A 27142-nucleotide genomic window follows, 5' to 3' on the forward strand; every position below is an offset into this window, starting at 1 on the left:
GGATTATGAAACATGCTTTTCCCTCTAGTCCCAGTGTACCATTAGTTAAAGCTTGCCAGCCTATGCGTACATTTGCATACATTTCTACCTTTTTACAGTTACAGTCACAGCAACACAAAATCCTCCCTCAGCAGGACATGAAAGATAATACGTCTCATTATTGTCCACACTCTTGGTAAGCCGTGATGGAGGACAAGTGGCGCGTGCTTGTGCGCTGCAGTGATGTTTTCAGAATAAAGCTGGTAAGAGATAAACACATGTCTTAAATAAGGACAGTACCATGATGAAGTCATGCAGTATCCCTTTGACCTCTCCACGTCCCTGGTGTCTGTTTTCACCACCGCCCCTCACCTGAGCCCAGAGCCTGAGATGTGGCTCCAAAGTCATGGTTCATCTTCTGTCTCCAGAGACATACTTGTGCAATGACATCTTGTCTGTCGAAAACTGGCTCAAGGCTTATTTTAGCTCAAATGGGACCTCAGGATACTTGTCTGTGTTTACCTTAAATGGTGACTAAAATAAATCCCTTTGCGGTCCAACACATGCATAGTTGCTGGCCAGCTCAGCTAGTGTTTTGCTTGTATTTGGATTCTGTTGCGTCAGGCATTATTTATCTGCTGCCAAGTATTCAGTATGCATCTTGCCTTCATCTTGATTGTAGCTGATTGCTGGTTGGATTATTGAGCTGATTTAGACTCTAGGAGCTTTTGAGTGTAAGCGGCCTTTGTCTAGTCATTGCATCTGCGATTTCGGTAATGCCTACTGATTCTTACTTATTACTCTACGTTGCTTTGCATTGTGATTCAAATTCACTCATTCATTTGCCATCACCAAAAATAGAGGCCACGATAAGAGACTTCTAATATTAGTAGACAACCTATTTTGTTTAATGCATGACAAAAACAGCATTGTGTGCAGGGCTGGCCAGTGACAACAACTGAAATTAAACAAATGAAAGCTGACCAGCTAACTTTGCAAGCTAACTTAAGCTCACTCCACTTTCTCAGTGGAAGCTAATTAGCCCTGCTTGCAAGCTTGCTTTATCAGTGTTTGACAAATTGGCTACACAGACGAGAAGCTGACGGCTTGTCTCCTGGCAAGGCTGTCTGCAAATATCAGTCAACTGCCCTGTGAAACAATCACCCAGAGGCCCAAGCTTATGTTTCCACTAATACACCTCTAAACTGGTTTATGCTCTATGGAAAAGTAATCACAAATGCTACACTATTATTACCTACAAGACAGTGAGCTGAATTCAAACTTCAGTTTAACTCTAAACCTAGTCATTTGTTGCTTTGCATTGGCATTCAGTCGAAATCAGTTCGACATTGGGCTGGAGATGTGTGGGTTTCGAGACCTGAACATAGAAACTTAACTCTGGCCATGAAAGAAAGGCCCATGCTGACCATTGTTTACTGGTGAAAGTGCCTATAGTGGGTGCATGAGCTACAGAACTGGACCATGCAACAGAAGGTGCATGGTGGTCTGATGAATCCTACTGTATCTTCTTGTACACCATGTGGACTGCATGAGGAGGAGGTGGTTGTAGAATGCCTTAGTGATTGATACTGTGGAAACAAAATAAACAGATGAAATCAGTTTGATTCTATAGCCCATGTCCTTCTGGGAAACTGCGGATCTTTGCATCATGTGGATGTTACTTTGATCCGTACCAAGCCACCTAGGTGTTGTTGCTGGTCATGTACAAGCCTTCATGGTGCCAGATAGCACAGCACACCTTCAGAGGTCTAGTGGAGTCCATGCCTTGACGAGTTTGCGCTGTTTTGCTGGCACCTGCACTGTATTAGGCAGGTGGTTTTAATGTAGCTGATCGGTGTCTAATCACTTTTCAGACTGCATTGTGTGCAGATGTAGTTCTCTCTAAAACTCTCCCTCCTCTTCTCCTTATTTGCTCTTTTAATCTTTTTCGTCTGTGTAGTAAATTTTCAATAGTTTTAAAATACTAGTTAAAGATAACAGGGCGTCTGCAAGAACGAGGTAAAGTTAGCAGGCTGATAAGACAGATCAGATTTTGCAACCCCCCCTTGAGTGTACCTACACCAGTGTATCAGTGTGCCATTAATATAGTTACACTACATGTGTTGTTAAATTGATTCCACATTAAGCCTGCTGGCAGAGAGGAGAGAATTACTCGGGCACTCGCTTCTTCATTTTCCCAGCTTGAAAAATATCCTTGTGACAGAGTGGAGCTGGAAAACGCTCTGGTGGTTTGCATGGTAGCAGTAATGCTGTACAGTCTAAGTCTCTAGCAGACCACAATCTCTCATATAGAATTACTTGGCATTTGTCAGCCCTAATTGGTTGAAAGCACTCTGCTCTCCACTATGTGTGTGTGTGTGTGCATCTATATCTGTGTGTGGTTGCATGCGCCAAAGGGAAAAGTAATCTGTCTGGTGATTGCCATAAGACTGCAGTGGTGATGACAGCAGAGGCTAAGTTCGATGGATGTTATTGTGCCTTAGACAGGGGCCTTGACCTGTGTGTGTGTGCGCGCGATCGCTCTCCAACGTGACTGTCCTCTGCAGAAGGTGTGTCAGTTTGTTTCACCGTTGTGAGATGTACATAGCTGTGAAAGTGAGCCTCTGGGGCCCACGTGTGATTAAAATCTGACTTAGGACTGTAACGTCACATGTCTATGTTTTGACCAGCCATTTGGATCGAGGCGCCACAACAGCCCCAATAAAACCACTGCTGGCACATATGTGCACATACTCAAACGTACCCGGAGACGCAAAGCTGACCTTAGACAGCAGGACAGATGGCCGTGAGACCGCACCATGGCCTGAGTGAAGGTGCTGATGTGATGGGCCCTGAGCCAGAGGACTGGACTGTGGTGTATGCTTCACTGGGAGCAGACACATCACCTTCTGTGAAAACAGTCTGCTGGTGTGTGTGACTGATGGAATGTTTCAGTCTCCATACTGTATGTGTTACGACTATATAGGATATTGCATGGGTTCATCTAGAAGCTAATTCCTCAATACATTAGAGGCTATAAAAGAAACATTTAAGGTTCCTGTTGAATTCTATTTACATTTATTACATTTTTTGGACATCAGTGAGTCAAACAAGTGAAAACATGGCTAAAGACCTTCAGTGTAGATGGTTGTTGCAATACTAAAATTAGGAGGGGGGTAATGTTGTTAACTGTTGGACATCTTACTTTTTCAATGTGAGTTTTTTGGGGGGTTGTGGACTACAAAACAACATTGAACCTGCAATCTAATTAACCATAGACTAAAAATGCATTATTTCTTTGGTAAACAGTGTCTTTTTGCCTTGGACATATGGGAAACATGTTGTTTTAAAAGAGGATCATTTAAAAACGCTGTAAATACAATCAGGCTACAAATAGATTATGTAAATGACGCCAAAATAGAAAAAGATGCAGTGTTAAACAGTCTCCACTTCTGTCTATAGTCGTGACTGTTCTGAGTAAGAGTTGGCTATTAACAGTGGACAATTAACACTTCATCATACTGACCGACCTCTAACTTTATCCCAGCTTCCCGGTCTGAACAGAGCTGGTTTTGGTAAGTACCAGGCACTGACTTTATTTTTACCTTGGCAGAGAGGTGATCACAGAGATAGACATTTAAGATGTCTATCATTGTGACACTGGAGATGTTTATTGACATAGTTTAGAGAAAATCAACAGTGTATCATAGTGTTGAGAGTGCACGTGTGTCTGATATTTACTTACTGCATTGAAGGCATTGCCAAATATCTATGCACATTGCAATTGCATAGTACTTGGGATAATATTCATTTTTTTTACATAATATATTTTATTAATTTTACACAAACAACAAAGCACAGATATTGCCGACGTATAAAACATGGGTAAAGTAATTCACACACACAAATTGCACATACATATGAGTTACATCATGTAGCCTACATATTGTTTACATTAGTACTATGTCCAAAAAAGAAAAGTAAATAAATAAAATATAAAGTATTTAAGACTTATTAGCTAAGACGAAGTATGGTCGCCCTTTCTGCAGCAGGCCAGCAAGATCACCAGGAAGGTCAAGAAAAGGTTGCCAGATATTATAAAACAAATTGGTATTGCCCTTTAATGTTGGGGTAATATTCTAATCTAAAAAATACCCAAACATATGGGTGGATGCATTGCTCATGTATCGAGGGCTCCATCTGATAAGTTAGGGTCATTTAGGGTACTGTGGGATGCCGTAACCTACATATGTAGCCTACACCATTGACTCTCTCTATAAACGCTAGTTGGCGCTGTGTGTTTTTTACCATTCTGGTTAATTTGTGTTTCTACTTCCTACTTCATTTTCAACAATGGCGACTGAAACTTTTGCCGAAATTTATACTGAAGACGAGTCAGTTAACCTTTCCTCGATGTGTTCCACCTTTGTTGATCAAAAACAGTTAATTCTATTAAAGTGGAAACACGGTACTACCCAGCGGACGAATCACACCTCTTGTGGTCTGCGTCGCCGCTCTGTGTTGTATTTCTGGGGAGGTGCTCCTGCGCTACTTCAGGCTACTGCGGTATGGTCTGGCCTGTTGCCGTAGCTATGTCGTCAAATTGACGCAGAAGCCTAAACCGTCTATTACGGTTAGGGTTAGGATTAGCACAACAGTAAAACACAGCCTTAAGTAAAGGAACAGTCTTTTGACATTCTTATGTACAAATCCAGGGCACAGGTCCAGAGATGCCTACTTTACTGAGAGAAGCTGTCAATCATTCAACTGTCATGACAACCTCTTTGTAGCACCAAATAGCTATTTAACACCAATAAACAAGATAATTTATGTTGTACATCCTTATATGCCTAAGATCTAATGTGAAGCATTTGCCACCGGCATAACCAAGGACTTAGAATACTACTACTACCACCAACAGTAAATCAAGGGAGTAGTTCTTCCATGAGCAAAAGGGAGGCCCTCTCATAAAAGTAATACGGAGCAATGTGGTACCAATGGTCAAAAAACTCCTCAGGGCAACTTTAAGCATAACTTGTTTGAGATAGAGACTCCATAAAATGAAGTTAGCCTTTCCATCAGTCCCAGACATTTGTCATTTTGGCCATTCACTACTTCCACAGCTTCAGGTCTTAAGAGATGTTGTGGTGTGTTCATGTTAAGAAACTCAGCAGTGTCCTCATGACTTCTCCACATGACTCCTGTCTGCCCTCACCGCCCTGTCCTGACCATAGCTGGTGGTTCCTCCTTTTGGCTCACAGGCCACAGATAAATGATCTCATCTGTGGGTACGTAAACAATTTTCAGGATGTCCATGTTCTCTTGCCGTTCTCTGAGATGTTAGATAATTTACCGACAATGGAATTGTTAATGGGAAACAGGGTAAACAGCACAAATTCGCAGCCGCCACAGTTCAGCTCTCCCCCCTCCATCTCTCCTGTAGGTGATATTGCCTCATGTTCAACCCCACAACATCTTAATAAGTCTCATCTTAACAGCATTAACTGTGGCCAAGAAAACCACATTACTCAACAGGAAAGACAGAACGAAATATCAGTAGACCACTGGCTCAGTCTGTTAGCAGAACGCTGAAATCTAGAAAAGCTCATATCAACCCTAAAGGACAAGCTGATCTCATTTCATAACACCGGCTCGGCTTTCCTGCAGTTCATCCAGAGCTCATTTCTTTCCACAGTGTACTAGCTGGTTGTAAAATTGGCACGCATTTTTTCCTCCGCAGAGATAAAAATCGAGATTTATTGCATGATTTAACACATGGTAGAAAGATTAGTGTCCTCACTAACATTTGGACTGTACCAAAACAGACTTAGGATGGCAAATAATAAACTTGTCACAGAAAGTAATGCTGTTTGTCATTTGATGAAGAGAAACAAAAATCTTAATGAACCCAGCTGAGATCTGGAATTTCGCTGCAAGGATGAAACAGGACAACATGCCAGTCTTATAGATAGCACAGTGTGTCATCATTAGGTCAAAATTAGGGATGTGATTTCACTGTTATTCCTTGATTTTCGGAAGCAATTTGACCCCCATTCACAAGGTCTAGATTCAGTAAAACTAAACAATTTTACTTAGTTGCGAAAGATATTTTTGCAAAACTAATGTTGTCATTGGTTCCAGAGATTTCCACAATATTTACCTCCAGTTGGTGCATCTTGCACACAGCATGTCTTTGTGCGGCTCTTCTCTGTCGTCTTACTACTTTTTAACTCCAATCAGCTTTCAGGCCTGACAGAAAACATGTGGATCTATATACAGATGCCACTTTGTTATGTACACCTGCTCAAGTTTAACTTTTATCCACTTTAATATTCTCATTAATAATTAGAAGAGATCTATCAAACATTACTTATATCCCAGAACTCTCTTATGCAGCTCTGGAAACTCTTAATACATTTTTTCCAGATTCGAGACGAAGCATTTTCAAACCACCGGCACGTAGACTAAAGTTTGTTGTATATCTTCCGCAGTGGTACCAGCAGTGAGCTGGTGGTATTTGTTTGGGTTCTTTCTATTCTCTCATGTTTCCACACGTTTTGCCTTGAAAGTGTACTGTACTCAAGAGACTACCGCCTGCAGCTGAAACATATGGAGGTAATTTAAGATAAGACACACTTGTCTATGTTAGTGGGGATGCACTAACTCAGACCACAGCCATTAAAAATGTGTTTATTTGATGTTTTTGAATCCACATCCTGTCTGCTTGCAGTGCACGAGTCTGTTCTTTTTAAATTCTGAGACGTTTGTCTCTGGGCCTCCACACTACAGAGTTTGAAGGGAAAACCTACCTGAATAAGATGCGTGGACTGCAGAAACAAACTGCTGCTGCTCATTACTGTGAGATTAAACATGCAGGTGCTGTTGTCCAGCAACAATCTGGTACAAGCTGTGAAAGTGGTCGGAACAGACTGAGCTCGTAGCCAGGCCCGATCTTAATTTGTTTTATGTCCATCGTTAAGAACGTGACTAACATGGCTGGAGTTAGTTGTTGCATAAAAAGGTAGTAGAGGTTAGGATTTGTAAAAGACATGTGGTCGGCTTTGGACTCTGGTTTGGTTCAGGTTTTGATAAATCAGGGGGGGGTTGCATCTAGTATCAGAACCAAACCCTAACCCTGCAAACATTTACCTTAACGTGCTCCAGATCACAGCTTTCACAAGCAGCTCTTTGGCATCCTGTAGGATCAAGTGCTGAGATGCAGTTTGACATGAAAGTTGTCTCTGTGTTGAGATAAAGCCGTTTGAAGCATGTGCTCTTCCTTAATCATACAGTTACATGGTGGTATGAGGTTCACTTAAGGTGCGTGAAGTTCAGTGTGACTTCATTGCAGGTACCGACCTGGCACGAGTTGTTATACTTTGACTTTTACTGTGGAATGCACATGTGCATGATGTTTTGTAGGCATCAAAGTAAACTGCAATCAGACCCTACATGGCAGCCATGATAATAATAATAATAATAATAATAATAATAAATAGCTCCTGCTGGCCTGGACCATTTGTTGGCAGGTATTCTTGCCATGTATTAAGATCTAGTCATTTTCTAATATTGATCATAAATTTGTTAGTCTAAAAATAAAACAAAGTTGGACATCTGACAATCTGCTGGGTGCCTTTAATTACAACCAGTCACCAGACCAAACAGAGTCAACATTTAAACTCAAGTGTGAAGCTAGACTCGCACTGTTTTTAACCAGTGAGATTTTTTTAGGCACATATTGCCCAATGCCTGCCAGAAGCACAGACTTGCATTACGGGAACAACTGCTACAGTATTTTTGTTTGCCCTCATTTGTTGAAGGTCCTCATAACACTTTCCTGGCCTCCGCATACAAGTACAGAGAAATTGTGATTGTTTTTTAAGGAATAGCTCCACTGTAGCTAGTTAGGCTGATTGGAGCTTCGGTTAGGGCAGAAAAACACATTTGTTAGTCCAGGCCTTGGGTTTCTGCTGACGTGTGTTTACAAGAGAAGTAAAACGCCTTCTTTCAAATTCAAGACATATAGAAATAATCCCTCCTCATTACGTGTGCTCAAAGGTGGTGTGGCTTGAACTGTCTGGCAAAAAGACGTTTGTCATCCTGCTCAAATTAGGACAAGACATAATGGAAAAGTCAGGCAAACTTTGATCTTGTCATAGCCGTAAAATTAACATAATCTGTTATTGCATTTGACACAGTAATCACGGAAGATGATAGAATTCACCAAGTGAGACCGTCTAACATCCTGTAGTTGTTTAACCTTCGTTTCAGACAAACAAGTGCTAGCACAGCCTGAGCCCACACACATGCATTAAATGGATGCTGCAAGTGAATCCTCAAAGCGAGTGTGCTGAAGTCTGAAAAGAAGCCACTCGTCAGCCTCCATCCTCTGCTGCCAGCCTGCGAGCACTTCCATTAATTGTCTCCCTCACTTGTCCAAATGAACATTGGCTTCCCTTCTCTGCGCTCGCACAGCCACCCACCCCGACTCCGCCGTCTCTGCTTCTTTTTCCAGTCCGGGCTAAATGTCAGTTAGGCAGGTTCATTTTCCATCTGGGATACGGTGCGTCGGAAAATCGAAAACTCGGGATTAGGTTTATATTTTTGCTGTATCCATAGGAATTGTAGCTTACTCCAGCTGGAGACAACAATAGAATGCGTTACCGTAGACATCATCTTCTCTGTCCTTTTTTCTAATTTCATACATATTTGCATCTCAAAAGTATTAGTTTGTGCACTTGCCGTGTGCACAGATGTAACTCAGTGATCATCACAGCTGCAAAATAAGTGTGCTTTTGTATTATTAGTGTTGTTTATATTCACAAGTGCATGCCTTAGTAAGTTTCATTGAGCTTCAGGCATTTTTCTTCACTAACCCTAGACATAGTCATAGACATTACTTCACCTGCCAGTGGTCATTCGTGACCTCCAAAACACGACGTGATGAAATACTTTTAACTTAAGGTCCACTTTTCTTGTTTAACTATAGAGCATAGTAAGATCTTTCAGACATCTACGTTCATCTACGTAATTCTACGGCTGTTGAAGACCCTTCAGAGACACAAAAGCTCCAAGATTCAAACTGATCACATTCATATTTGTCCAATAATTCAGCCAAATGCTCAGAATCATTTTGAGGCCTTCACCTTAGCACATTGGGCCCTTTAGGGGATAATAAATATCCTCTCCTGTAACAGCCTGTACCGATCAAGGCATTTATCTACCGTGAAGATTTACGATGGCACCCCAAACATGAACATGGAATTTCTCACAAACTATAAATTAGTCCTAATAATGTCCCAGAGCCTCAGCTTGTGTTCACATACTTTGTTCCCCTTTGACTTCACAACTTTGATTTAGTAAGCTTGTCTCTGAGGGCTGTGAGCTGGTTAAGAGACAAACAGCGCTGTCCCTCTGCAGAATTTTGACCACCGTTATCCAAAAGGGTGACTACAGACTTACAGACTTGTTAAGTGGTATGAGTCTAGGCATTACTACTGAGGGCACTTTGCAGGTTTTATGAGCAATACATAACACTGTCTATGTTTGGTTCTTTATTTTAATATTTTTAAAACTAAATGTTGTCCTTCCGCTTACTTTTTGTGGAGAGAAATACAACAGGCTGCCACATTTCCTTCGACTTTACATAAGAGGTTGAAACTTAATCTGAGTGGGAATTGCTTTTTGACCACATTTGCGGAAAAAGTTTTCTATTCGAGTGGGAATTTGTTGTGTCAGTGTTTGACTTCTGAGGGATTCTTGGAGGCATACTGTTACTGACTACCACAATTCACTGCTGACATCAGAACCTCATATTACTTAGAACAGAGGCCGTGCTGCATTTACTTGGACTCTAGTATTGGACTAATAATCAGAATAATAATCCAATCAGAATTACCTCAACTGGAACAGGCTTGCCAGATTGGAGGGATTTTTCAATCAGATGAGGCTTTGATAATCCTTTGAACGGGAACCTTTAACAATCGTGTAAACATCTGATCACGTTGTTTCTCTCTGGTTTAAGAGTTCAAAGGAGTTTATTCACCTGGGCCTGTTTACTAAGCCATACATGGGCCCAGGTTACGCTAATTGATGAATTATGTCTCACGTGGAATTATTTTGGAAACTTGGAAAGTCCTGACAAGAAATGCAACTAATATGTTAATAAATGTTGTGGGCCTTTATTTTTAGTTTTCTGTCTCTTTTCATCCAGTTTGGCTGTAAAAAGGGTATTGAATTACACATCATTATCATGTCACATATCAGAAAGTTGCAAATGAACGATGTGTGAACTCCAAGTGCTTCAGGTTCGGGCTGCTGGTGTAGTTCATGCTAGATCGCTGACTGAGGCTCATAAATAGAGATGAGCCATTGTTAATGTTACACGTGACACATGTAAGTAAAATCAGCTTTAAGTTCAAGGTGTGACCTCTTCAAAGTTCTTGTTTTGTCTGAGGAACAGTCCATGAGCCATTTGCACATTCATATTCTTTTTCTTTTTCTGCTAGAAAAAAATATTTTAACCGTCTTCCAACTGCAGATGTACAACCCATTAATTATTGGGATACTAAGGGATAAAAATGGAAACCAAGAATGGTAACAGGCACAACATGTCCATCCATTGCTTCTGGTACACGTGCAGCTCAACAGACTGGTAACAGGCCAGAACAAGCTAACGAAATAACTTCATTTTGGAGGGGAGTCACATGAAGTGAACAAAAGAAGCAGAACATTAGCCCCAGAGGGGGATCCCTGTTTCTTTTTAACAAATCCCTGAGGTTCCGAACAATGTTGCATAACAGCATCTGTGTGGCGTTAAACATTTTTAGACTGCAAGTGCTGCAAAACTTGGAGGTCTTAAACGATCTTCGGCACCCTGATTTTTGGTGGTAGCCTTAGTGACAACTGTGTTGTCACTTCAGATCTCACCTACAGGTTCAACGGCGTGACCCATACGACGCTTGAATGCCTGAGCTACACTGAGATGATGTTTTTAGCTTTTACTTTACGCTTTAAATAACCTCCTCGTCCAGTCTGGGTGGCGGCTGCCTGAGTTTCCACGCCTCAGATGGTAAATCTTGGTGTGAAAAAGGTCAGGTCCAAGCGAAAGAGGTCAGAGTCTCCCAGCTACACGTAGCCTATAGAATTTACTCATCACAAGACCTATCTTTCAGCAGTTATGTGAAACGCTTTATGTCGCTTTTTTGACTCCTTCCAGTGCAAGACTGTGCCAGTTTAGACTCTGCTGATCTTCCTGGAGTTTAAAAGCTGCGTGGGAATGCATTGAGGCATGCGTTACATTTAAAAGGATTGGCTACTCAGAGGACAGGCTCATTGAGTACTGGTCAGGTCAGGCATGATGACAAGGTCACAACACATTGAACTCATGAAGTCAGGAGGTTAACCAACTGTTGCCAAGGTAATTCTACCTTGACATGAGATGCAGTTGGGGGTTGGGGCGTCCAAAAAGGTTCTGAAGTCTGTGCTGGAGTATGTTTGTATTGAGGTTGTGGGTGATTCTAAGTTAAAGTGCGTATGAATGGGTTGTCCTTATGTGTCAGGTCTGTCATTGAGTGATGCTCAGTCTAGACTGTACCAGACTTGGCTCCAGTCCCCCATGACCTCACTCTGGTCAAATACATGAATGAACATTTGGAGTGTTTCTGACCCTCCTACTGTACTAACTTGAAACCGCTGTGGTGTTGTGTTTTTGAACTTCAGATGGCTCGATGTGGGTGTGGCCAGCTTGACGTGTACCAGGTACTGGGTGGTGTACCTGCAGGTTATCCAGGAGGCAGTGTGGCCTGGAGGAACTCTGCCTACCGCTCCTGCGTTTGACCGCAGTCAGGAGCAGAAGGACAGCACCAAGCAACAAGCCTTACACTGCCTGATGAGACTGCTACCAGGTACATGTACACGCAGACGAGCATATTTAATGCTGCAAGTATTGTAATATTGGTATCAGCCTCTTAAGTATCAGTTTCTTAAGAGAAACAAAACTATTTTAAATTGTGCTTTAATTCAATAAATTAGTCACGGCACAATGAGTTCCTCAGTTTACGGGTAAGAAAGAAGGATACGCTCACAGCAATCTGGTTTTATGTCTTTTTGTCTCTAGAGCTGGTCTCAGATATGTTGGGCTCAGACAAGTACAAACTCAGCTGGCAGACTGTACTGGACTCTTTTCAAGACCCCTACATTAACAGGTGAATATACACTATATACTCTGTGGACACTTATTCACTGTCATTGCTAAGTGATTCTTCTGTACATCCATGATGTGAATGTGAACCAAAGATTTGGTACATATGGTTTCCAGGTTCAACCTGACAAACCTACAGAAGTACTTCCGTATGTTACCAAACTAACTGCTAGCTGTGTAAGTTCAGTATTTACAGTCTTCATTCGACATTAGTGCTCAAACATAAGTACTAAAAACCTGCAAAAACCATCTACTTGACACGGCTGCTGACAGCGGCCTGTGCACCGAACAGTGACAAAAGACCACCAGTTGGGAGCTTTATGATTTGCCAGATTTAAGTCAGACAGCAGACTCTAACAGGCTTTTTAATGTCTGTTACTATTGTTAATTTTGCATTTTCATTTAAAAACTTTTGTTTCCACATTTTCTCTTTTGTCCCCGCTACTGTCATTACGTAATTAACACATACAGAACGCAAGCTGGTACAATTTTGTTCTTTTCACAATAATAAACCAGAAAGCTAGTGTTTATGTAACAAAATTACACCAGAGGAAAAGATAAAAGCCCACAGCTTACGTCCAAACCAAATGGGATCTGCAGTTCATAAATAGAAGAAGACACAACAAGAGTGAAGCAACAAATATTAGCTTTTTCAATATTTTTCAACCAGTTTACACAAGCAGCATGACTCTAACAGATGGAAATCTCAGGCTTTGGCTCTCTGACAGTAGTTCCACCATTTTTTTGATGAGAATATCTCAGTAATCACTGAATGGATTATCATGAAACAGATATTTGTGTCTCCTCTCAGCCCTCTAGCAAGATTTTTATTCTAGCATCTTTTAAATTTGACAGATGATTTTAAAATTAGGTACAGACCTGGATTCATTTTCAAATTCTTTATTTGTCCAGTCCTTTTGTGCATGGTCAGATACCTGCAACGGCAGTTTTTTTTTCTCTGTGTATTTTGTCCTGTGCTGAGTGGCATGCTAATGTGTCAAACTAAGATGATACCAAACATTTTAGCCTCAGATTAGAATTGAGATTACTAAAGCATTATTCAGATATGCAATATACATTCAGTTTTCTGTTAAATAAGAATAATTACATCACATCATTCACTTAGCGCAGAGGTCGTGCCTGCTCCAATGCTTAAAGGGTGCTGGATGATCCTCTTCAGTTGGCTTGAATTCATTATATACTCGGGTTCACATGGTTTGCTGTTGTTAACAAGCAGGTGTGTCTGATCGAGTGGCCAGGCGGCGTACGTGCATACAGACACACAGACGGTCACCTGGACTAATTTCTGCTCTAAACAACAGCACGTCTAAAATCTTTTACAGATGTGGAGAACTTATTCAAACTGTCAAACTTACTCCGTTTGATAGTGATGAAGTCCTTTGTACTGTTTCCCTCATCAAATACGTAATCACAGCATGTCCCCAGAGTCTCATTCACATAATTTCCTATATATATATATATATATATATATATACACACTCACACACACACACACACACACACACACACACACACACACACACACACACATATATACAATATAAAAAGTGACTGTTGGTCTTCTTCTCCCCCAGACACCTGGTTTACTGCATATTTGATCTTCTCCTGGAGTTCCTGGTTCCTGAAATACCTAATGATGACTTCCAAAGGAGCCTACTGCAGAGCTTCTCTAAGAACCCAGAGAAGCTGCTGGCATGAGGAGACAACCCACAGTAACACCTGCAAATCCCTCATCCTAACTCATCTCCAGTGAACAGACAGTGAGGCTGCTCCTGCTCTACTAATGTTCTGCAGTCAACGTGTAAATGAATGTTTCTGGTCGGGCTGAGTGTTCCCTGTTACCTCTTGTTCCGTCTCCGAGTCCGTGTTGCTGTAGTGTAATGTAATGCTTTTGAACATGGTGTCCCCGTGTACACACCCACACTTAAACCCACTGCATTTGACGCAGCTTTGGTTTCATGACAGCACCTGGTTTGAGTTTGATCTCTGAACGTGTCTAATCCAGGCCCTTCCTGCCCGCTAAACTCTCAGGCTTTGACTAAACTCACTTCAGATGGTCTTCACACTCTGCCCGTATCTCCATCCACCGTCGCTGGTAGAAAAAAACCCCACACCTGCTGCTCTAACCTTGAGAAGCAGGATTTGGCTTTTCCCTTCAACTTAACTCTCACAACACCCCGTTGGGATTTAGCATCGGATCATTCTTCAATATCCCACCGGCTCTGTATAGATCCTCACATCTGATTCTGGCATAATGTGAGCTACACTTCCTAAATCTGAGATTTCCTGAGGGACCACATGTCTCTGGTAGTGATGTAACCTGTAAGTCTCCCGGTGCAGGGAAAGTGCATACTGTAGTAAATTTTCGGGAAGGGTTGATATTTTACTGGCTTGACACGTCATACAGTTCCTTCAACGGACCCTTGGAAAATAAACAGCACATTTAATGTCTAAATAATAAGAGAAGTGGACAAAAGTCACGTACGCGAAGCGTGCAGGAATGATGTTGACATTCAGAAACCTTGATAGTCAAGCATCATCACAAGGAAGCCCACACTATATTCTTACTCTTTTAGTCTTTTAGTGTTGTCTATCCACACCGATGAAGTTTTGAGTTATCAGTGCCTCTACCCCAAAGACATCAGCGAACACCAGTGCCACTGCTTTTCCCTCTTTTGAGCTTTTCCAGCTTGGATGTTGCTATATATATATAAAACGGTACAAGCTGTTGGCTGCAGCCCGTGTTTGTTTACAAGAACACGTCGTCTACAGTTACAGACCAGTCAGCAGCGTGCTGTCGAGTGTATTTAATCAGTTCCACGGGTCGTACAGGGTCGATGGCGAATGGATTCAGTCTTTTTGTTTGGTTTGTCAGTTTGACGACCCAGCCAGAGACATTACCTAGATTTCCATCCAAGTGTAGCGCACATTTTAATGTGATTTTGAGACAGACAACAAAAGAAGTTTTGCGTCAATGCCTGTTCCCATTCAAAACTCTTTTTTTATATATATGTATTAGAGGAGTTCTTTTAACGTGATAAAGAGCTTGTAGTGCATATTCTGCTGTCAGGTGTCGTAACACCACTACAGAGGAAGCAGGCAATTGATAGCGCCAGTTAAACTGAGACGCAAAACGATGTAGAAAACCTGATGGACATAAGATGTTTCATCGTAAGCTTCACCAGTAGTTTTTATCTGCCTTTTGCTCTTATCAGTGCACAAACTATCAAACTTGTTTTTTTTCTAAATTTCAACTTCGAAACAGAAACAGAAGAATTAGACAATTTGGATGGAAATGCACTTAGTCTCCCGTCACTTTAAACATATTGTTAAAGGCTTTTTTTGCACTTTTGAAAGACTGCCTTCGCATCTCATTGCCTTTCACTGTGGTAACTCAACAATCTGTGCTTCTTTTCCCAGTTAGATGGAGACAATGAAAAGAAACTGAAAAATATCCCGACAAAGTATGTGACAACACACAATTATTCCCATCCCCTTCACACGCACATGTAACCCCAATGTTTTACCGCCGCAGACTGTTGCGTAACACTTTTAATCTACGGTTGGAGCGGCACATCAAGTCACAAACTGAATCTGCATTTTCACTGAAGCCATATGTGTTTCTGAGAAATGTTACAAACTTTACATTCCAAGTTCAAAAAAGAAGTCCTGTTTTAATGTTGTTATCCTTCCAGTGTTTTTTTTGTTTTGCACTCGTATCCTGTAAGTTCTCGTCTTTCCTCTGATTTACCATGTTATTTATTGATCTATGTATTTGCTTGAAATGCTAAATGATGGCTTGTTCTGAATTCCGTCCACAAAATAATGAGCGATGTGCCGGAGCTGACCGAGTGGACGGTCCTCTCCTATGAAGTGCTTTCTCCTGGATTCTGCCTTACGGTCCTGCCTTTAGAGCAGTGACGTAGTGCGGCCACTGACCATGCCTTAGTAGAACATAAGCACCCAGCTCCAGCTCTCTGTTGTGAAACTAGTTTTTCATTGTGTCAAATTCTGCCGAATGTTGAAGCTGTTGCTAGTTGTGAAAAAAAATAAATAAAAAAGTTTTGCTTGCTCATGTTGATGAAGAAATTCCGTATTTGTGTAGCAGAAATATGACACAGCACTGATTCATCATCAGAAGGAAAATTTTAATTTGATTCCTTTCATGATATAGTAAACTATTATTTATCTTGGCATATCAGGAGGCTTTGTCTTTATGATATTACAAAATCAATATGTCTCATTGGAGCAAATGTTTCCCCTTATAACATAAGACGATTGTGTGAACGTGACGTAGTTTGAGGAGGTTACTAGCTAGTATTGGTCTAACAAAATTCACTGTATGCTCCACTTGGTGATAGTCGGTACAGTGTGAGTAAACACATGGTACAAGATTAATAGAAATCACCTTGTGTCAGCCCAGCCTTCACATTAACCATGGACAACAAGTCACGCATTCTCAAATAGTTTCAGGTGGGACAACACTCAAGCTGTCACTAGCTGTCATAAATATGTTTTCATCCTGATTTAAAACTGTTAGCAGTGCTGGCTCTGCGCTCTAGGCACCGTCTACAGTTGTTCATTAAGATTTTCTTCTTCTCTGAGATAATATATTAGCATTTGCTCCCGCACACAAAGACTACTATCCTATCATAGGTGCATCTGCTGTCGGAAAGTTTCTCTACTATATATGATGATTTTGTTGCTTCATTTGGCCAAATTCCTTAAAATACCTCTTTTGCCTTTTTAGAAATTCTTATGCGATCACCTATTGCCAAACTAGTAAATATCCATATTTCATTTTTAATATTACTGCCCTTATTTAGACATATAGCATGAAACAGCCTCAAAACCTTAAGTATGCTCTACTGGGATTTTACTCATTCACATTATTAGAGATAGATCGATAGACTTCGGTCATGTCAACAGAGCGTCACACACACAATTTGTTTTCCTTGTTACAGGAAGTTGCAGAACTATTATGTTGCAATGAGAAACATTTGGATTTTACTGAGACACATTGGCTTAAAAAAGAAAAGATATATGTATATGTATATATATAGGGGCATTTTGTTACAAAGAAAAAAACAGAATCATTATGTGGTAGCATTGAGCTGCTTCATTTATCTACTTTAATCAGCTGTTGATGTTCAACCTTACATTTTTCGTGTAAAAGTGCTCTGTGCTGTTGGAAGCTTTCTATATTGCTGCCAAATGATATGAAGAACAGCGACGGCCCGCAGTCCGCTATCAGCTATCATCCTGTCGCATCTTTCCTCTTCTCTTCCGTAGGCCTGTCTCTGGTCTTTCTCCGCACTGTGACTTGTGAACGTGTGATTGTGTTGTGCACGTCAAAACGTTTGCTGGTTGTTCCTGAGAACATTCGCAAAAAAACAAAACAAAAAAACAATAAAGTTACCAAGCTTGAGTTATTAAATCTTCAACCGTTGTTCGCACTCATTATTTTCTTGGCCCGAGGTGTGGGTGATACATTTTACGAGGGGCCGTTGCACATTCTCTTTTATGGGACTTTACTTTAAATTTACCCCACGTTTTAACTGTCTGGAGGTTCACCAGAAATCCTGCCCGGCCTCTTTGTCGTCTAAAACGCGTTCCATATTATCTTTATTTACCGTGTTACCTCTTTTACATTTGCTGTATCCTGTTAGTTCCACACCATTTTGCTATAGCCTGCAGACTGGTTCGGGTCCAAAATCAACACAGTTGTGTGGATGAAGACCTTTAAATACCTCATAATAAGGATCAGGACTATTTCTTGGAACAGGATCTGTTAAGCTCCACTTCACTGACAACAAAGAAGGAGACGGGAGGGGGTGCAGGGAGGGGGCTTTGCATTGCTGAGAAATCTTCTTAAATCACATTTCCAGATAAGACTGTGTGCAACACCCAGGATTAGTCCAGCAGTGAGGGATAGGGATGAATACATACGATTAAACTTTTACACTGATGGCTTTTTGATAGTGCTTTTGTCTCTTTAACATAATGTACACTAGAAAAAATTAATTTGTCTCTCCTGGCCTCCGATACAGGCAGTCTGAAGACAAGTTTTGTCTCTTAAGTCTGTTTTCAAGGCTTAATTTGTTTCTCTACTGCATGTCTTTTTACATCAGGTAATACTGGGGTTAGTATACGAGCCATCAGCCCAATAATGGGACTAAAAGATAAAAGGAGCTGGGATCAGAATATGGGAGTCACAATCAATTATGCTTTTCCCAGTGGTTTATCACAGTTGACATTAAATCAAGTCTTTCAGTTTTTTTTTTTTTTTTTTTTTTTTTTTTTTCTTCTCTCGTGTGTAGGTTGTATATAAAAGTCCCTGTGGTACGAAAACTGATGAAGTGTTGCCTTCAGAAAATCCATTTCCAAACTCCAAACTTTTCACTTGAAAAACTAAATTGTTGTATTTTCTCCACTAGTAATTATTCAATTCACTTATTCTGGTCCCGCCATCCCACTGTTTTAGCCTGGAAGCCAAACCAACTTACCCACCCACCAACTATTTGTGGCAAAACGGTCTGGAGTCTCTCCGTTGGGAACTGAACTCTGTTTTTAAGAAGAAAAAGTGCAATTTTGGCGCATTGCTGTCATCAAAAATTTTGTCTCAAGTCATGTGTCCTCAACTCCTAATAAAGCAGGGCAACCCTTCGTGGACAAAGAAGGAGTAGGCACCAATTTTATTGAAAAATGAATGTCTTCTATATAATTTTCTTGCTTCATCACACAGGCCAGGTTGAACCCCCTCGTGGGCCAGTTTTGGTCCACAGGCCGTATGTTTAGCACCCCTGCTTTATAGTTTATCACGTATTAGCAGGTCCTCATAGTTTTGAGAACAACGTGCCAACCAGAGCGACGGTGCCAGTAAAAGCCCCTCTGTAGTGATTGAGCCTCAATTCCTGGAAGTCTATTCAGGGAGCTGGTCAGGGGTCTGTGAGTGGGACGTGACCCTTAGAGGAACAATGGTATCCATCAGGACTGATTAAATAAATGAAGCAAACTGCATATGCAAAACTAACGAGTATTTCATGTTGTCAGCACTAAACGCTAAACTAAACTGAAATTCTGCTCGGTGGTTTGGCTGCGCTCGGCAGCAGGAGATCCATTACTGCCTTTAAACGAAGAAACTCCACCAAACAATATTCTTCTGTTGAATTAATGAATGCAGTGCCCCCAAAAATAATTTGCCCCCATTATTTGATTCCCAGACTGTTTTAATGTGACTGTGGTCGAGGAGGCGCCGCGTGTCATCATGGACGACACGGACTGACTGACATCAGACATGTCTCCTCAGAAAGGTCAGAGCACGCATCATTTCTGGATCACTGGAAAACTTGCTCCGTCCCGACAGGACACCCTCGGATGAGAGCTCTTTGTGTTTGGACAGTGCTTGGGCAGGAGCCAGGACTGCAGCCATCGCATCCACATGACCAGACCGACTCACAGTGTCGCTGTAGCAACACCGAAGCCCGGAGCACAGTGAGGAGGCAGCGCATAGTCTTGGAGATAGTGACAGGTTGCTATGGTGACGACACAACCCAGCTAAATGTTCATCCTTTAATGGTAAAAAAAACATCCATCTGTTATTACAACTTCAGAACAGACACCAACATTTGACATGATACTGGGGGAAAACAATAAAGTTTATATTTAACCGGCTGAAAGACAGAACAGCAAGTGCACACGGTGTTTCACAAGAATGCTTTAGCACTGAAGAGAGGAGATAGAAGTAACGTCTGTGCTATGTTGACGACACTTCATTCAAAAACGTGCAGCCTGTGTGCAGAACATCAGCTAAAGCAATACTTGGGTTGCGTACTTGGCAAAGTTGGCAGGAGCCAACCTCGGTCGATCAATGCTCACCTACAACTATTTAAAGCGTCTCTGTGCAGAGTCTTGTAAACCACGTTTCTGTTTTTATTGGGGAATCATTGAGACCCGTTGAATACATTCCTCACAAACAGTTTGGAACATTTTAAATCCCACATCCATGTTTTCTTTGCCTACAGTCTAAGCTTACTTTGCTTTTGCTTGGCGTAACACTGAATGTCTTTCTGTGCAGAAATATGTTAGGGACACACTCGGTGAACACACTGCCTTCTTAGCGTGCTATAAACTCCACCTTTTATTATGAAATGGATTTGTATGTTTGCCTTCGATACTCAAATGCTATTGGCTCAAATGTGAAGAGAGGCTGGCCAGTCCCAGACAAGACAATATATCAGATATCAGTAAACATAACTGATTCCCAAATGTGTATGTCTTGTGAAACAAGAAGAACCATCTGGAGCTGCAACTAGCAAGTTATTTTTCACAATTTAATATTCATTACATAAAGGCCGACTGGCACTTGATGAAGATCCAGAGAAGTAATCAAAAACTCCAACTGCAACCAAATGTGATTTTAGGTGAGGTCGCCGTATCCGTGGTCCAGCCTGACCTTAGAAGCACAACCGAAAGTGGAAAAACGTGAATGAAAACATTAAACATCTTCGACTTAATGGACCTGGAGGCGAGATTGTTGTCTCAACAGTCAGATGAATGTGAAGCAGATGTTTTCTGTTCTGTAGTTTGGGCACTAATCGGCGAAAATGAATCCCACTAATTGGCGCTTTAAATGGGAGACAACAATAACATCAGTGGTGTTGCTTGGTGGGATCCATCATGATTCAAACCATAGAGCTAAATCAGCCGTGTCATTAGTACCCCCTCCTCTGCACACACACGCAAATTCTTTCTATCTTTGTGAGCTCCTTACATTGACGTGATGCTTTCCCTTGCCCCTTACCCTGTCCCTGACCATCTCAGCTAGGTACACTTACACTAAACATTTACTCTAAAAACAAACATTAACACCAGTTTTAACTCTCAAATAGTTGTGGGGCCCAACAAAAAGGGCCCCACAACGACAAAACGGCTTACAACACTAGTGTTCTATGACAAATTGCCCCCCACAACTTAATAAAAATACACACACAGTTTTTGGGCAGTAAATAAATTCATAGTCTTGCTTTAAATAAGCAGTCTGCTGCACAGACTGATTTACATGGAAACCACATGTTCTTTGTCCTCTGCACGTTACGCAATCTACTCTCTCTCTCACACACACACACACACACACATTCCCCAGCGTTGTTTGACACGCTGCGCTTGCTGTTGAGACACTCCACCTTTATCCTGTAACTCTTTGTTTTCTTTTCTTTCTTACATAATAAAATGTACACACACGCACACACAGAGACACACTCAGGCGCAGGCCTGCAGCTTTGAGGACATACATGTTTGTGCTGACTGCCCTATAAAGGACAAAAACCAGAGACGGAACACAAAACAGGTATTTTCCATCTATTTTTGGAGGCCTCATTACCTGCTTTTCAAAATTTAAATAAGAAAGGGATCATTTTTGAGGCCTCTGCAGGGTATTCGGAGTTGTTCATTTTGCAGCTTCATTATGGTTTAAACATCTTGAAATGAGTAAAATGTTAAAAAGTCCTGTCTGCTTTCACAACCAATCTGAACCCGCAAATGGACAGAGCTCATGCATAATCATCAAAAAGACCACAGACCAGTGTGAGCACAAAAACAAGAAAACAAGAACTTTTTTTTTTAATTATTCATTTTTGGAAAAATGTTTGGATTGGTTTTTCTCTATACTCTAGTAATATGAGATCGAGACATAATTGCAATCTGAAGGCAGTTTCATTTAGTGGGCCCTGAAATCTGTCTCCAGGCGTCATGTTTCTTGAAGCTGCTGGCGTCACAAAATATATCTTACCTGTTTTAATAAACATGCATATGCAATCTTCCTAATTAGGCTATGTGGGTAATCGAATAAATTAATCTACCATCAATCAACTCAGTGGCACTATGCTGCACTACAGTGCCCCCTAGTGGCTTATAGGCAACACAGCTTAGCCACAGCTTTTCAGTGGAAACCCTTTAATACGCTTGAAATACAGTTTATATACAGTATATACAGTATAACTCAACAATACTTATGGTAAGGAACTTCAGAAGAATTAGAAAATTTTAATTTAGAATAAAATGATAATACAAAATCCTTATGAGACATTATGAGTTCAAATTCACCTGCCTGCCTCCATCACTGTTTTATCACTTGGAGCAGTGTATAATCACTATTAAATTTTCCCATTTATCCATAAATTTTAAACTTCTAATTACAGTTCGATTAAAGCTTCATCTCTGATGTTACAACGTGTGTTACCCCAAACAAGAGACCAGCTGGATCGCCAAAGTATCTAAGGAATGTATGAGATCTATGCATGACCGCGAGATGGCGACATAACCAAACTGGTGACTTAGTCTCATTGTTTTAAGAGGCCACATGGGGGCGCTGCATGGTAAACTAATAAGAATCCACCTGTTACTGCCACCAGAAAGAAGATGTGGAAGCAAGGATGCACAGAGGGTAAACTGTTATTGTTAGTGTACAGGCTGTTGAACTGGAACATACACAGCAGGAAGAGTATAGATTTTTTATTTTTTTTTTTAAGAAAGGAATAAAAGCTCTCTGTGCTTCTCTGTTTTTCATAGCTATACTGTGAATAAGTATGATTATCACTGCCATTACAAATATTCTATGTTCTGCTGAAGATGCATTTGTAAATTAATAATTCTATCACAAAGAAGTGGTGTAAAAGTAAATGCATTCCAAGTCATAAGTTGTACTATAGAGAAAACGTGAGGAGATCGTCTGTAGTGGGACCATAGCTCCCAGTCCAACCAGTTGTTTGCTGGTAACCAGCTCTGTGCCTCGATAACGCAATGCAGCTAAACTGCTGTGCAGCCAAAACAACCTCAGCAGCTGCTCTTGTAACCAGAATCCTCCTCACCCTAATTAATATACCCCGCCTGTGAAAATGACTCGCATGGTATTTGTTATTGTTTCGCCGCAGAGCCGTGTGGAGCTGGCCGAGTCTGGGGAAATCATACTGCGTTCACTAAACCACACCAAACTTCTTATAAATGGAGAATATAACACTGCTGCCTGTCATCAGGACTTGGTTACAGACAGTGAGGTCATAGTGGAGAGGTAGGCGGAGAAGCAATGTCTTCCTGTCAGCATGCATCATTAGCGAACATGCCAAAAATATCAGTTATATTCATAGAGAAAACATCAGCTTTGGCTTTTTATCCTCAACATACCTCTGCCTCGTGTTTCAGAGACATTTGTTTTTTAGAGAATTTCATGTCTTTGTGGTAAATTCCAATAGCCTAGCTTAGCATAAAAACTGGAAGGCGGCAACCCTTTCTCCTGGAAATTACATTTATATGCTACCAATGTCCTACAGAAAATATATTTTTAAAGAGACATATTGCCAGTGTTTTAATGAATGTATCTGCCAAGATGAAAAAGTTAGCACAGAATGCTTGTGAATCAGCTTTATTGGCCAAGTATATATACACATATAAGCATTCCACCACATGGAACTACTGACCCTACAGTGCCATGTCCGCCTCTCAAACCACAAACCACATGAGGTTTTGACTGAAATATCTTTACAAATTCAAACTCATGCTCTGCTTACAATGAACTGGAAGGACCTTGGTGATGATCATCTGTGCAATAATTTGTATTTAGTGCACATTAGCCAATGTTAGCATGATAATATGTGAAACTAAGCTTGTGAGCATAATACCTAGCAATGGCATCAGCATGCTACTGTAACATTATATGTTCGCATGCCGATGTTAGCATTAATTTCATAGCATGATTGTGACTAAAGACACAAAGTTTTTTTGTCATGTGCCGGATTAACACAGGGTTAACAGAGATGCTAGCTGATCGTACTGTACTTATAAACTAACTGGAATATAAAGCACTTGATATTGAATGAGCCACGTTGTATGGAGGCCCAAAAGTGACACATTAGTTCATGAAGATGAATGAAGACAAATTACAACACAATAAACAACAAAAAAAAGTCACTAAATGGATAAACTGAGTGGGTTTGATGCGTCCCTGCTGTTCCACAGACCTATGAACACTGCTATAATGAAAATGCACACGTTGGACTGATGTGACAGAATCTGTTAGTCAGCTGGTGCCGTGTCTGTGATGCACACACACGCAAGACATACACATCTACAAAACCTCCACAGATGCAAAAGAAATATGCACATTTGTCATTATTTTCCTCTCCTTTCTCTGTCTCTCTCTCGCTCTCTCTCTCTCTCACACACACACACATGTCCTGGGACTGTTACAGTCATTTCCGAAAAAGACTGTCTCATAATTGTGGAGCGAGGTTCAGGGCGGAGGTGAACTGGAGGTTAACTGATATTCGGTCGACCTCGGGGCTGCATAGTGACCTGACCTGATCCTGTGGGGCTGACCGCATACAACTGAGGTCAGCGTCCCATGTTGACACATTTGAATGGCACTCCTACAGAAATCTATAAATGCAGTTCTGTCACATCTGCATCATCTGTATCTGAGAAGTGGGCAGCCACATAAGGCGACCAGGGAGCAGTTAAGGAGTTAGTTAGTTCATCGTAAGGATTCCCCCCTTGAAGAGGCACTACATAATCCATTATCATCCATCAGCGGAGAGAGACAGGACGTTTTAGGTGTGTCTTGGCCTGTGCTACAGCTATAGCAGTTTTTGGGAAACCTACTCAACCAGGTGAACGAATAGCAATACATGCTGATCAGGCATAACATTATGACCACCTTCCTAATATTGTGTAGGTCTCCCTTGTACCTCCAAAACAGTTGTGACTCATCAGAGAATAGACATGGGCCTTCTGAGGGTGTCCTGTGGTGTCTGGCAACAGGATATTGTTAGTGGGGGCCTTTGGATCCTATGGGTTGAGGGGAGGGGCCTCTGTGGATCATCCCAGAGATACTTGATCAGTTTGGAATCTAGTGAATTTTTGAGGCCAGGAGCTGTTTTTCATGTTTTTTGTTGTTGTTGTTGTTCCTAAACCGTTTTTGGGTGTGTGTCTGTGTCAGGCTGCATCCTGCTGGGGATGGCTGCTGCCATCAAGGAGTGTCATTGCTATGGGGTGGGGGTGCCTGGTCTGGTTTAGGGTTGTACCTACTGGTGGACTGGACAAGTCGACTTTACAGCTGTGCCACTTCCTACCATGACAGGACGTCGACTACTGATCACGTGTCAATAACAACATGGACGCCTCCTAGAAGACAGGTGAGGAGCTCAGTGGGTCGTTGCAGCAAACTAGCAGCGTTCATCAAGTGTGTGGAAATACTTCACTAAAGATGAAGCCCATTCTACCCTGACGTGCAAAATATGTAAGTCAGTCCTGAAATACTACTGCATTACGCATCTGAAAATGAATCCGCTAACGCTAGCAGAGGAACAGTCCAAATCTCCACATCAGTCAATTAACAGCTTCACCAAACGCCCTGCGATAATAGAGAGAAGGAGGCTGCACATCAACTGTTTGATGGGGAATTTCATTGTCTAAAGTTATTAGACTTTTAGCTGATATACACGGAAAATGCTTTGGAGACATGCCGCATTTATTTTTATCCCGGCTACTGTATCCCATCTTACAACACGCAGTGAAGTGCTATTAAATGCTATTGACGGTGCCGATGGCTGTACATATTTAAAGTGAACTGTATTGATAAGCTCATGTGTTTATGTTCAGTGTTGTGTTCTAATAGTTGACATTGTTGCTGCGGTGGTAGAGCGCGTTTTTGTCCTTGGTGTCAGTTAATGCACCATGCGAATACGGAAGAGCCGAGAGTTGGCCGAGTGAGAGCTGCATATTACAGTCAGACTGAGTTTGTGGCCCATGTTCAAGCTTCATTTACCTTGCAGAAAAGCCTCAGTAGCTTCTTTCGCATGAGACGCTACAATATATATTCAGGTCAAGAATACAGATTGTAGAAAAGCATTACTTCTGTTTTTATGTGACGTCATGGACTAGTCGACTCGACTTTCACCACATATTAGTCGACTTTAAAAAATCAGAAGTCCCTCAACCCCTAGTACATGTCCAAGTAACATCCACGGTCCAGTTCCAAAAGTTTCCCAACAGAACATTGTATTGTCGCAAGATGGTCAATGTTATTTACTTCTCCGGTCAGTGGTTTTAATGTTGTGGTGAATTGTCAAAGGACCTTCATCTGTCATCAAAGACTGAAACAATTTGTCCATTCAGGAATGTCTCGCCTAGGAAATCAAAATGTCCAAGTCCCTACTTTGAGTCTTTACATGTAATTTGTGGATGGGTTTTCTTGAAGCAAAAGCAGAAACCCCAGTCCTGCAGTACATCTCTTTGTCTCGTATGGATCTGTTTCTCTGGATTTCTTCGTTTCTAGGTGGACCTGAAGCCCCTCAGACTATCTTAGCTGTCAGCTGACCGGGCTGCTGTACATAATGTTGGATGATCAAAGGCTTGGACCCAGCGTGACCTCTCAGACTACAGTGTGAACCCAGCATACTGTAGGTTAATGTTTAAACACAGTCCAGTGAGGCAGGTTGAGTGGAAAATAAGCAGGAATCTGGCCGTCTGGAGGCCGTGTGTTCAGTCCTAAATGGATGTCAATCCTGGACTCACAGGGTCAGAATTTAGCTAATTTTGCTCTGTTTCTACAATGTTGTTAAACCCAAATTAATTGTAAATGCAAGCAGAAAGTAGATAGATAGATAGATAGATAGATAGATGGAAGTATGGTGGTAATGGTATGTGTAAGGTAGATTAGATGCCTCTGAAAGCGTTTTGGTGTTACTGTGTGTCTATTAAATACGTACAGCTAACATGCATTTTAAAAGATCAACTGTCTCTGCTTCCTGTTTTGCCACTTTTCTCTTTCTGTCTCTAATTATGAAGTCCTCTCATTTAAGCCTGGCCACACTCAATATCCTCCAGGCCTCAGATGGCCTTTGAGATCCAGTCATTCAAGAGGGAATGGAAGGAACACGTTGGGGT

General features: G+C 41.4%; 1 protein-coding gene across 3 annotated transcripts in view; it reads left to right on the top strand.

Annotated features, from left to right (window-relative positions):
- The window catches only part of snx19b (sorting nexin 19b), a 38487-nt gene extending 20599 nt beyond the window's left edge, over positions 1-17888 (top strand). For all 3 annotated transcript variants that reach the window (XM_084558278.1, XM_084558280.1, XM_084558279.1), the window contains 3 exons: positions 11701-11885; positions 12098-12185; positions 13777-17888. In XM_084558278.1, coding sequence (XP_084414404.1) covers positions 11701-11885; positions 12098-12185; positions 13777-13900 — 397 coding nt within the window. In that variant the 3' untranslated portion in view covers positions 13901-17888. The remainder of the gene's footprint in view (positions 1-11700; positions 11886-12097; positions 12186-13776) is intronic.
- Positions 17889-27142: the final 9254 nt, after the last annotated feature.

This window comes from Chelon labrosus, assembly GCF_963514085.1.
Source record: "Chelon labrosus genome assembly, chromosome: 13".
Taxonomy (NCBI): domain Eukaryota; kingdom Metazoa; phylum Chordata; class Actinopteri; order Mugiliformes; family Mugilidae; genus Chelon; species Chelon labrosus.